At 35.9% G+C, this 12940-nt stretch overlaps 1 protein-coding gene across 7 annotated transcripts in view; it reads left to right on the plus strand.

Annotated features, from left to right (window-relative positions):
- Nucleotides 1-339: 339 nt before the first annotated feature.
- The window catches only part of ZNF711 (zinc finger protein 711), a 28340-nt gene continuing 15739 nt past the window's right edge, over nucleotides 340-12940 (plus strand). The window contains exons 1-5 of one of the 7 annotated variants that reach the window (XM_027533645.1): nucleotides 369-515; nucleotides 2242-2369; nucleotides 3202-3463; nucleotides 3832-3936; nucleotides 10010-10552. In XM_027533645.1, coding sequence (XP_027389446.1) covers nucleotides 3858-3936; nucleotides 10010-10552 — 622 coding nt within the window. In that variant the 5' untranslated portion in view covers nucleotides 369-515; nucleotides 2242-2369; nucleotides 3202-3463; nucleotides 3832-3857. Of the gene's footprint in view, nucleotides 516-2241; nucleotides 3937-10009; nucleotides 10553-12940 lie in introns of all 7 variants that reach the window. The other 6 variants (XM_027533643.1, XM_027533642.1, XM_027533648.1 and 3 more) reach the window with 6 other exon arrangements.

The following is a 12940-nucleotide window of genomic DNA, read 5'->3' on the forward strand; positions in this document are numbered from 1 at the left end:
AGGGTAGGACTGGTTTTTTTTAAACCTTATTCAACATCTACGAGAGGTTCAGTGGATGGCCATTCGCATATTGATTTCCCCACCTCTCCCTCTTCCTCTCCTTTAGAAACCCTGGAAAACAAAACATCTCCCCACGGAAACACCTCAGGGTCGCGCCAAAATCCAGGCTTGCGCACTGAGACTCGCCCGGCGCTACAGCCTCGACTCGCAAGTCCGCGGGGTCTCCGGGCAGAAACCCAGCGCGGGCTTCTCGATCGATCGCGCGCGCGTGCGCGCTCCCCCCCGCGGCCCCCTACCCTGCAGCAAGGGGAGCGTGACGTAATGCAACCTCAGCAAGTCAGGCGCGGTATAAAACAGGACTAGGCGGCGCGCCTCCCAGACGCAGAGTAGCTTGTGATTGGCTCGAGCTGCGGAACCTCGGAAACCCGAATGTGAGGAGCTGGCTGATCCACAGCTGCCGCCCCCCGCAGAAATCCGGAGCGCGGTCAGAATCCAACTGGCGGCGGCGGCGGCAGGTAAGGAGACTCCTGAGGAGAGAGTACAGGCACTTGGGTCGGCTGCTCTCAGTGTCGCTCGGTTGAGGAGAGGCTCGCACCCAGCGCGTAGTGTAGGGCGACGGGAACAATGGAAGTGGCGTCTAGTCCCTAAGCGTTCCCTCCCCTCGGGTAGACAGTGTTTCTCCTCAGCAGCGGGTGGCTGGGGGAATTGAGAGAATTACTTCTCCTTCAGCTGCCCTGTTTTTCCCCGAGGCCACAGCCCGCGGGGGCTAGAGCCGTCGTGGAGGCCGTCGGTGGTTTAGGGTGACGGGAAAATGGCGGAAAACAAAACGGTGAAGAATGCGGCGGCCCCCTGGCATTTTCTCTCGGCGACACTACCCCCCCCCCCCATTCCTCTCAGCTGCACTTCCCCCATCTCGCTCCCGCCCCCGTCCCCGCCAGCAGCGGTTGGTAACCTTGGAAAGCGCGAGGGATAACGGCGTTTGCGAGAGGGTGGCACCGAATCGGGCATTTTAGGGGCTAGGGAGCCGTCAGAGCCTGCGGTGGGGGTGGGGGCCGTGTGCGGCAACTGTCGCCTTTGCTAAAACACCACCATTTTGGTTCCCTGCCGCCGTCTCCCGTGTAGCGGGGCAAAGGGAGCAGGATGGTGAGGGGTTGGGCAGCACGGCGTGGGTAGTATCGGTGGCGACTGCTGCACCAAGTGAGGGAGGAGGGGAAAGGGTATTCTTGTCTCTTCGCTTTCTGCCTTTCCACTGCGAAGGTTCTCATTTGGTTGAAGATCCAGGGAGATGGGTAATGTATGGGAGGGCACGTGTGTGCGTTCTGCTCAGAATGATTGAAACTTGGCGTGGTCGTGGGAAAGGGAGACTGATGCGGGAAGAGGGTTGCGTCCAAAGCTGCAATACTGCTACTTGCCAGGGCTCCTTTGTCTCCTATCTCTGCTTATACTACTTTCACATTCTCTTGTTCTGCCGCCTTAGGATTTTTCTCCTGTCCCTCACCCTATTTACATCATCTAGAAGCTAGGCCCTGAATAATCTGTTCAGAGAAGACGAATGAGAGTAAAATGTGTGCTTGGTGGGGGGGGGGGGTGTTTGTTTTTTGTTTTGCTTTGATTTTTGTTCTGTGATTTCTGCTCCACATAAACTAAGGGAAAGATGTTTTCTTGAAGAGTATTTGGTGGTTACCTCCATTCAATAAGGATGTGAAATATGCTCTTCAGAATACTGAGAAGCCTGGCTACTGAATCCTAACACACTGCTGTTCTCATACCCCATTCGTTATTGATCTTATTGAAACTTTCTATATGGGGAAAAAGGTGGTCCAGTTTATTTGATATTCTTAAAGTGTGATAATTCCTGTAAGAGTTGCACTGTGTTAAAATTTTTACACTTCATTGAACACTAGTGCAGATTTTTTTCCTATGGATTTGGCAAGAATAAAGCTTGCCCTTGGTTGGTTCTCTTTTACTTTCCAAAATAAAATGTTGCTAGTGATTTTTAAAATATGCTTTAGGAAAGATTTTGGCTTAATCAGATGGTTGGATTCTAAGTGAAGTAACGTTGTAGGTAGTTATTTCTGTTGGAATCCCTTTGGTTGCTTTTTAGGTTAACGGTTTTGAGCATATGAATCCTTCCCAATCTCACCCTGTACATTAAAGTGTAAAGAAAAATTCTCAAGTTGTGTCAGAGATTCAGTTTAAAATGTTTTAAGGTATCTAATTGTGAATGTATTTTTACAATAGGTAAAAAGAACGTTCTTCCAAAGAAAATAACGTAGTTCAGAAGGAAAAATAACAAAAACAAAATGCTGCAGATTTTATTTTACAATATGTAAGAAAATCTACAGTTTCTTCAGGATACTCATATTAAGGTGATTAACAAATTACTTCATGTTTTATTTAATAATTAAGCAAAATTAACTGTTTAAAACATTTTAAAGGCATTTGTAATTGTTCTGTTGGTTATGTGATAAAGCATTTATTCTAATTAAATTTAAAATAGTACACTGTTTTAAATGTTGGAAATAAGTAATTATGGCATTTTAATTTCTCTCTCTGAAGACCCAGGTAGTTTGTGAACTCTCTTGACTTCATTTTGAAGGCAGAAAACAATGTGGTGTTTAAAAAAGATAACAGAAATACAGCTCAGAATGTGCTCACACATAAAGTAATTTTGTTTGAATCATTGTAATATACAGAGATGTCACCTACTGCTGTAGGATTTTGAGATACATGACTCAAATGTTGATAAAGATTACTCTGTGAGACTTTCCTGCCTTCTGTACACCTATAGAACTTTGAGGCAAGGGAAAAAAAAATCTTAGTGATCTCCTGTACTTAAGAATAGATTAAGCCAAATCTATTAAACATTTCTAACTAAAAATGAGGAAATGTTCTATAAAATTTACAGATTTTTTGGTTGATTTGCTTAGAAGCTTGTATCTGAGAGTAAAGTATACATATAGTTTTAAGAAATAACATTAAGTAACAGAATCTAATTTTAGGTTCCATACTATCTGTTGATCTTAAATATAGTATAAATCATTTGAAATGAAATAGGTTGAGCCCTTGCTTCCAAAACTAGCATGAGGCTAGTATAGCTTTATTAATTATTAATGAAAAAATTGACAAGTAAAAGCTATTCTGAAAGAAACAATTTGCTAAATGTTTGTATGTGATTGATCTTATCTCTACTACATTTAGGAAGCAGTCATGTTTCATGAGTCCTCAAAACTGTGAGCCAAGAGATTGTAGTAGAGTAAGGCAAGAAGTCCTTACTGGCTCAAAGAACTCCAGGGAAACTGGGATAGAACATTTTTCATTATAAGTAGAACCCCGGGAGCCAGAGGTGAAACACAAGTTTATCTGCAGAGCTACGCTGCAGGGCTGAGCTGGGTCTGGAAGAAATGGATGAGAGCCACTGGATGAAATGCACTAATACTAGACACCTGAGTCCTCTAGTAATGTATAAATACCCCAACTACTGTCTGTTGTCATCTTGTTCTTTTTCTTCCTTTTTAATAACCTATATTTTAACTGGAACCTCAATACTACAATTTTGTTCTTTTGCTTGCGTCTATCACTTCCCTGTGGCTCATCACCCTTTGTGCTTCTTCTCCATTATCTTTGGTTTACTTCCACTGACCCTTCTTTTATTTATGGTTGTCACATAAAGCATAAAACAAGGTTTCTTTTGTTTGTTTGCTTTGTTTTCCTTTGTAATGAGATTTGCACACCTGGTTGAGAGGCACATTTTCAATTGCATTTTTCTCAAAACAATTGACTTTGACCTAAATGCATTTAAACTATTTTAAAAAAACACTTCTTTTACAGAGATTTGTGAATGAACTTTACTAAGTATGGATCCAGGTGGTGGAAGTCTTGGATTGCACACATCAGACTCTAGAATGGCCCATACCATGATTATGCAGGATTTTGGTAAAGCATTTTCTTTGTTGTATTTTTTATTTGTAACTAAATATCAAAACTCTATTGGGGAAGGGGAGAATTACAATGAAAACTTGTTCCTTTGCCAGGAAAATACATTTGTAGGGCTTATTTAAGTAAATCTATGTGTCAATAGTCTAGTTAAAATCATTCTTATAATTTTGTGGGTAGATTGAAGTAAGCAAACTTGGAATATAGTGGTAATACATCATTGGAAATGAAAAACAGTTTATATAAATACTTACAGTAGTTCTCATGTTAGAAAATGTTAAAATATAAAATACATTTTAAGTTGCATTGTTAATAAAGCTGGAAATGGAAGTACTTTCATCATTTCAAAGAAGTTAGATGCTTATATAGTGATAGAGGAATATCTTGCACTAGATGATTAATTGTATTCTGATGCCATATACTTAGAAAGTTCTCACTGATAGCATTACCTTTTTCTTTTCTTGAAAAAAAAAAAATCCCTATTTTTGTGACGAGATTTTTCAGTGGCCTCTTAACAGTAGTCATTTTGATGAAAATGATAAGACACCCTTAACAGCAAATAATCTGAATTTGGGCAAGGTCAGTCTGAATGATAGAAGAGAGAGGTATCTGAAGTATAAGTGGCAGTGATAGAGTGGTTAAGACTTACACAAAAGATCAAAGTGAGTGTAGAAGAGACAAATGGTAAATTGGGATAAAATGTAAACAGAAGCATGAGATATTGTGGAATGTTAAAGATACAATTAGAAATGGGAGACTACAAAGAGGATACTTTGCTCAATTAAGAAAAGGCTATACTATTTTTAGATAATATGGTTGAATATGTTATTTTGTCTCATGTTGTAAAGCCCACTGTAATGAGACTCAGAACTAGATTCTAGTCTTGGCAGTCTTATTAATTATCTATGTAAACTTAGGCAAATTACTTAATTCACTTTTATGAGTGGGTTGGGCTAGATAACATTAAATGTCCTCTCCAAATTTAATATGGTAGGAGTTGTAGTTAATTGATGACACAAAAAGGAATCATGGATTTACTCTGCTTAAAGAGTCAGAAGTGAGTTTTTTGATTATAGATGACCTAAAAGTGATTTTAGGTGGAAAAAGTATGTGAATAAACTCGAGAAGAAGGCAAAAGACTGAGGTGTAAGAGATTTTAAAAAGAATTTTGTGAATACCTTGCAAGAGATAAGTTTTTCAAATTATGGAACACTTGAAATTCAGTATAATAAGTTTATAATAATTTTCAGTATATATTATTTTATATACTGAAATATATATTTCAGTATATGTATATATATTTTAAGTATATATTAAGTATAATCTTAACTTTTTACCTTTTAAAAATAAGGTATTTTTTAAACTTTTTCCTTTGGGGTATAGCCAATTAACAATGTTGTGATAGTTTCAGGGGAACAGCAAAGAGAATCAGCCATACATATACATGTTTCCATTCTCCCCCAAACTCCCCTCCCATCCATGCTGCCAAGTGAGCAGAGTTCCATGTGCTTTACAGTAGGTCCTTGTTGGTTATCCATTTTAAATGCAGCAGTGTGTATATGTCCATTCCAAACTCCTCAACTATGCCTTGCCCCCATCCTTCCCCCCTCAGCAGCCATAAGTTCATTCTCTTAAGTGTGTGAGTCTCTGTGACTGAAGTCAGACAGAGAAGGAGAAATATTATATGACATCTTTTATATCTGGAATCTGAAAATAAATGATGCAAAATAAGATTTTTTATGGAAGAAATACAGTATTTTGTCCATTTTATACAAAATATTACTTACCCTATGGCATCTGATACAGTCCCAGAAATCCCTCCCATCCGCACTCCTGAAGAAGTTGCCCATTAGCAAGCAAAGCTTGATTCCTTTCAAAGATTGGAAAAATGTCTGGTGCTGGTGAATTTTTACTTGGTGTTCCTCTTAGCTTTCTTTGCATTTTTCCTCCTCGCTGTCTTGAGGCTTAATTAATCCCTTATATCTAATACTAAGGTTTCCAAATTCTAAAATTTGATTAGAAATTAGATACATTCTCTTTAAATTTTTGCTAGCTTAAAAACTTAGATATCTACAAACCCAGAAATTAATGATACTTGTGAAACATGAGTGTAGCATACATAGATAGAGCTAGCTAAGTAAACACACTATGTGGTATAGAATCTCTAAATTCTCTGTTTTTGGTTGGTATGAAATGGCTACTATATTGAGTCTGAACTATTAATTTAATTCAGAAATTTATTGGACCAGTTTCTTTTCAAGGATACTTTAAATTTTACAATAGTATGCTTTATGTGATAACTTGTGCATGTCTCAGTATAATAGTTGTCCTTGGAATCTGTGCTGTTGAATCTAATTGTTTAAGATTTTATTGCTAAAAAAAGTCCATACTGCTTTGAGCGTGCGTGTGCATGTGTATTCAGTTGCTTAGTTGTGTCCAACTCTGTGACCTCATGGACTGTAGACCACCAGGCTCCTCTGTCCATGGGACTTACCAAGCAAGAATACTGGAGTAGGTTGCCCTTGCCTTCTTGAGGGAATCTTCCCGACACAGGGATCAAATGTGGATTTATTACTACCGATCCACCTAGGAAGCCCATATTGCTTTGAGACTTAGTAGCAAAATAGTGGTATGTGGTGGCCCAAGACAAACCCCCAAAATACCAAATATTATGCTTTCTGGTGAAATTCAGCTATTCACATTTAATTTAAGCAACTTTAGTAAGAAGGGAAATGCTTGGAATAATGACTTGTTTCTTAACTGTTATCAAGTCATCTAATTGATTTCACACTTTTAAAAGATTTTTTTTTCATATTGTTTATAGTTTGCTACCTAGCGAGATAAAATTTTAATGCCTTTTAATGCTGCTTACTAAATGCCTTGAATTTTAAATAAGTCACTATATGGTAGGTCTTTTTATTCTTTCTCTTTCAATCTATTCCTTTAGTAGTGACTCACTTGATTAGCCCTATAAATTTCTTAAAAATCAGTCTCTAGAGTAAGTAAATTCTGTTTTCCTCATTTAGGCAAGTTAAAAAAGCCAGTCTAGAGTAAAAAAAAAAAATGCATTCAGTTCCCAGCTTGAACCTTGGGCAAGCTTATTTAATCTCTCTAAACTGTAGTTTGTTTGTGTTTAAAGTGGAGATAATAACACTCCCCTTATTTCATAGTTCTGAGGCTTAAATGAGATATTATATGTAAAATACTGAGTTACTTGGTGCATAATATTCAATAATAAATATAGCTAATGTGTAGCTAAAATAAATAACTTTGTCTAGCAATTCAGTGGAATTTCAAATGAGTTGATAAGAGGAAAGAGCAGAATTTAATGAAAAGCATTTTGGATCATGGTCTGAATTTCTGCCAGTACCCTGTGGGAACTCATCAATTCTTGGTCTAAGATTCTTAAATTATTTAGTTCAGGGTAAACAAGCATGTTTGGATTTTTTTGGTTTATATCTGATTTATTTTAACATGTAAGTTCCTGCTAGAGTAAAAACTAGGTAAACTGAAAAGCACTTATTCCATCTTATTAGAATCCTCCCAAACAGGTTAATCTGAACCCAAGCCAGCACTAGCATTATTCTGTCCTTCCATCCTTCTTTAGTGTCTACCTTTAGGAAACAAACTATTTTCTAGCTGTGTTCTTAAATAAATGGAATTTCCCACACTTTAAGTCTAATTTATGAAAAAATTTTATACAGTATTAATGTTGTCATTCATATACATAGAATTTCAATACTGTGAATTTTATAGGCTTAGCATTTACTTTTTCCTTGCTAAAAAACACATTTTCAGTCTGGTTGAATACTAAATTTGAACCCTCACCGTCTCCCTGTCTACAAAAATGACCAGTGGAGTAAAAAGTGAGTAGAAAGTTCTTATTCTATACACACTCCCTTTGTCTACTAATTTTCAAGGTTGAGGCTGTGTCCTTTTGGGTAATGTGGTTTCGGTGAGAATTTGAGAATAGTGAGAAAACTTCAGAAGGGTTGAAAAGTAACTTTGCCTTTTCACCTTATTTTTTAATGTGTTCACTGGTCTCCATCCTAATTTACCAGCAATCTTCCATAATGAATTGGTTAATAGTAGTGAACCATGTAACAAATTGCACTCTTTCAGATTATTACTGTATAGAAAGTGATCATTATGTAGAAAAGGCTTTGTACTGGATTCTTGTAGGTAATTTTCTTATAACTTGGTCCATAAACTATTAATTTGTTTACTGCATCACTTCAGAGGCAGAATGTAACAGAATTACTTGTGAAGGAATTTTACGCTCTTATAATATTTACAAGAGGGTAGGAGTTGGCGTTTACCATGCTGCTCAAGATAAATGTTATTTAAAGCTTTATTCCTACAATTTACTAGTTTAGAATTTAATACAATTCAGAGTCTATTTGTGTGTTTTTTTAAAATAAACCAAATATTTATCTAAAATGAGTTTTCTTCTCCCCAAATCAGATGTTAAAAGATGCTTTCCATTTTTAAAATAAAGAAGTCTCTGAACTTCTTTATTTTTAAGTCTCTGAACTTCTTTAAAATAAAGAAGTTCAGAGACTTTCATGTTTATAATACGTATTGTCTAATGTATTAAGCTGTCATATTTTATTAACTCAATTTAATGTATTAGCAACCTTTCATGGTTTTGTGTCCTTTTTAGTTTAACTTTAACTTTTTGAAATGCTAGACTCACAGGAAATAGAAAAACTAGTGTATAGGGTCCTATAAACGCTTTACTCATATGTTTCTGCAATGGTGACATCTTAGTACAATATTAAAAACGGGAAATTAACATTGGTGCATTACTGTTATCTAGACTACAGACCTCATTCAGTTTTCACCACTTGTGTGTGTGTGAGTGTATATGGGTCTGTGCAATTTTGTTCCATATATAAATTTGTATTGGAGAAGGCAATGGCACCCCACTCCAGTACTCTTGCCTGGAAAATCCCATGGACGGAGGAGCCTGGTAGGCTACAGTCCATGGGGTCGCTAAGAGTCGGACCCGACTGAGCGACTTCACTTTCACTTTTCACTTTCATGCATTGGAGAAGGAAATGGCAATCCACTCCAGTGTTCTTGCCTGGAGAATCCCAGGGACGGGGCAGCCTGGTGGGCTACTGTCTATGGTGTCACACAGAGTCGGACACGACTGAAGTGACTTAGCATAGCATAGCATAGATTTGTATAGACACCACCACAGTGAAGATACACAGTGAGCATGTATTTATGATGTCCATCACCGTGTATGTGCTATACCAAAATATTCACATACACCCCCATCCTTGGCAACTGTTATCTATACTCCATCTCTATGCTTTTAGAATTTTGAGAATGTTATATAAATGACTCCATTTATACATTATGCAGTATATTGTATGTTGTAATTGAATTTTTTCACTCAGCACAATTTTCTGGCAGCTGATTCAGGTTGTTAATGTATCAGTAGTTTGTCCCTTTTTTATTGATGAGTAGTATTCCATAGTGAGGATGTGCCAAAGATGGCTTAACCAATCATTTGCATGCTGTAAACATTTGAGTTGTATTTTTCTTTTGCTACTAGAAATAATATCTACTATGCGTTGTTATGGATATTCATGTTTTTTTTTGTGTGTAAACATATTTTAGTAACTATGGGAGAAATGCTGCAGAGTGCAATTGTTAGGTTGTATTGGTAAGTACACATGTTTTTTGTAAGAAAGTGCCAAATGATTTTCCAGTGGCTGCTACCATTACATATGAGAGATTCAGTTTCTCTGCATCCTCACCAACCTGTGGTGTTATTTCTTTTTTTCTAGCTGTTCAGTATCTCACTGTGGCTTTTTTGTTTTACTTCAAAATAAAGTATATTATTTTTAAGGTTTTAACTTAGATTTTACTAACATTATTTTCTTTCACTTCCCCCTCAGTTCCTGGTTGGTGGGGGTTTTTACGGCAGTTAATTATCAGTGGTTCTTTAAAATACTAATTTTCCGAGGACTATTTCTAATTTAAAAACTATTTTATGTCATCTGATATATAAATACTTTTAATTAATAAGATTACTTTCTTTGGATAATTTGTATTGTAGTTGCTGGAATGACTGGTACTGCGCATATCGATGGAGACCATATTGTTGTTTCAGTTCCTGAAGCTGTATTAGTTTCTGATGTTGTCACAGATGGTGGGATAACTCTTGATCATGGCCTTGCAGCTGAAGTTGTCCATGGGCCTGATATCATCACTGAGACTGATGTAGTAACAGAAGGTGTAATTGTTCCTGAAGCTGTACTTGAGGCTGATGTTGCTATTGAAGAGGACTTAGAGGAAGATGATGGTGATCACATCTTGACGTCTGAGCTAATTACAGAAACTGTTAGAGTACCTGAGCAGGTTTTTGTGGCTGATCTTGTTACTGGTCCTGATGGACACTTGGAACATGTGGTCCAAGATTGTGTTTCAGGAGTTGACTCTCCCACAGTGGTTTCAGAAGAGGTTCTTGTAACTAATTCAGATACAGAAACTGTGATTCAAGCAGCTGGTGGTGTTCCTGGTTCTACAGTTACTATTAAAACTGAAGATGATGACGATGATGATGTCAAGAGCACTTCTGAAGACTACTTAATGATATCTTGTAAGTGACATTTAAGTTCCATAATTACTTGGTAGAAATTTATTTATGTATAACATGAACAGGTTTTCTGGGATGGGAGATGTGTTCAATAAAAGTCATGGGGGTAATCTTTTTGAAAAATAATTTTTTTCAAAGCTGTGTTGTTCAGATGGTTTTTGAATTTGCTCATGTTTTTAAATTACTCTGAAAATTCATACCCACAATGGAGTAAATTAATGCAATTTATTAATATCTTAGAATAAAAGTATGAATTTGGAAGGTTCAAAAAGAACATTAAATGACACAAAATTTTAATGGTAAATATATGTATTTAAAAATGGGTAATTGTATGCAACCACCGCTTTCTCTTTAATTTGACAGATAGTGGAGTTGGCATTTCAGTTTTGCTTAGGAATTTAAGCATAACATGTTAAGAAATGTGTAATTAGTTTTTCTAATTAAATACTTGAAAAGTAAATAATCAACTCAGATTGTATTCTACAGTTCTGCCTGTGTTTATTTTCTGTTGTCTGTTTATGTGTGTGTATAGTCTATGCAAAATACTTAAAACAAATTTAGATCAGCCTGACTTTATGATGTTCTTAAGACATTCTACCTGAATGAAGAAGATAGAAGTATCTTGTTCTCATTTCAAGTGGTAGGTTTGCCTGAATAGCAGCAATAATAGAAATCTTATGATAAGTTATTGGTGGAGCTTGAGGAAGAAGTGGATCTATTCCTTATAAAATTTGAAAGCATCATGCTAGAAGGAGTAAAGATTAGATGACGATTTCACTTTTCAAGGGAGGATTTTTGTTCTTTTCTTTTTTTAAATAAAAAATGGTTGATTGAGAAGTGAATTAACAGGTAGAATATGTGTATGTATATATAAAATGATTGTATGTTATGTATGTGTATCAGTGAATTTAAAACTAAAAGCAAATTATATTTAATTTGTAAATATGATTCTGAAGTCTGATGTGTTAACTTTTTTCCTCTATAAGCACTTCAAAGTGAATATTTATATTGTTTTGAAGCGAATAATTTAAGCCACTAAAAGACTGTGCAAATGTTATTATTCTTTTTCAATTGATGTGGATTACTAAAGCAGCTCCATATTTACATCTTAACCTGACATTTTTTTTTTTTTTAAAAAGCAAAACTGTGATTATGGTTTTCTAAAACGGTGTGGCAAAAGTCGAAAGTCTTTCTGTACCAAAACAAATTCAGTATGCCTTTAAAAGGATACTTGTCAAATTAAACTCTTTGGTATTAAAGTGGTCTAAAATTTAGACGTTATATGTATTGTGAATAGTCATATCTCAACATATCTTCTGTGATTTGATTCTGCAAAAGTTTAACTTTCTAGACTATTTTAATTTAAAATATTTATCTTTATGTTACCATATGTGTCAAGTGCAAAAGACTTCTGTCCTTCTAGTCTAATAGACTGATAACTATAAGGAACATTGTGTTACTCAAATAATACTGGAACTGCTGTGGGGTCATTTTAGGGGAATTCAGACTGGAGATTAATTACCTCCTTAATCATTAGTAAAGAAACTAACAATTTTTAAATAAATACCTTTTAAACATAAATAATTTTTATTGTAGAAAATAGGATATACAAAAATGAAATGTTTTATATCGTTTATTTTCTCACCACCCAGATCACTCTATCTTACCATTTTCATTTATTTTATTTTACTCTAGTTTGATTTAGTCTGTCCTTTTTTTTCTTCATCTCCTAATCTTTAATTCATGTTTTTACCTCTTGGGTTTTGTTGACCATTAAATCTTCAGAAGTTGAAGAATAAATTGTCTTGAGAGGCCTCAATGTTAATTTTAAAAGTTCTCTGGCTTTTTTCCAAGATATCTTCAACTACTCTAAGAGATAAAATTGAGAACTTAAAACAGACTTTTATCTTGTTCCTGAGTCCCTATAAGGAAATCTCATCAGCAGCTGGGTTTTAGTGGTAGGGAGTTTGTCTTCTCTCAGTCTCTGAGGTACATCTTAAGTTTTTTCCACTTTCAGACCAAATGTCACAATTTCTTTATCTTAACAGATAGTTAGGCTATTCCACTTGTGCTAAGTAACTTGGAAATTAATATAGGATAACTGTATCTGTCTAAAGTTGTCCCAGGTGTTTTCTTTAAAAATACCTAACACCCATAAGACACTTGTGGGTGATGATTTCCTTTATGAAAAACTTCATTGGAGAAAGGAGAGTCCTTTAAATAATCAACCAATATAATGCATTCAGAGTTGTTTTTTATCTATAAAATCAGTTTTTATTTCTTTCAGGAAAATAGTTTTGTGTAAAGAAAAATATATTGGTATGGTCATTATGGGAGATATCATGAAACCTCACCAATTTCAGGGATAAAAGGGAAAAGTTAATACCTTTG

The sequence above is a fragment of the Bos indicus x Bos taurus genome, chromosome X (assembly GCF_003369695.1).
Source record: "Bos indicus x Bos taurus breed Angus x Brahman F1 hybrid chromosome X, Bos_hybrid_MaternalHap_v2.0, whole genome shotgun sequence".
Taxonomy (NCBI): Eukaryota; Metazoa; Chordata; class Mammalia; order Artiodactyla; family Bovidae; genus Bos; species Bos indicus x Bos taurus.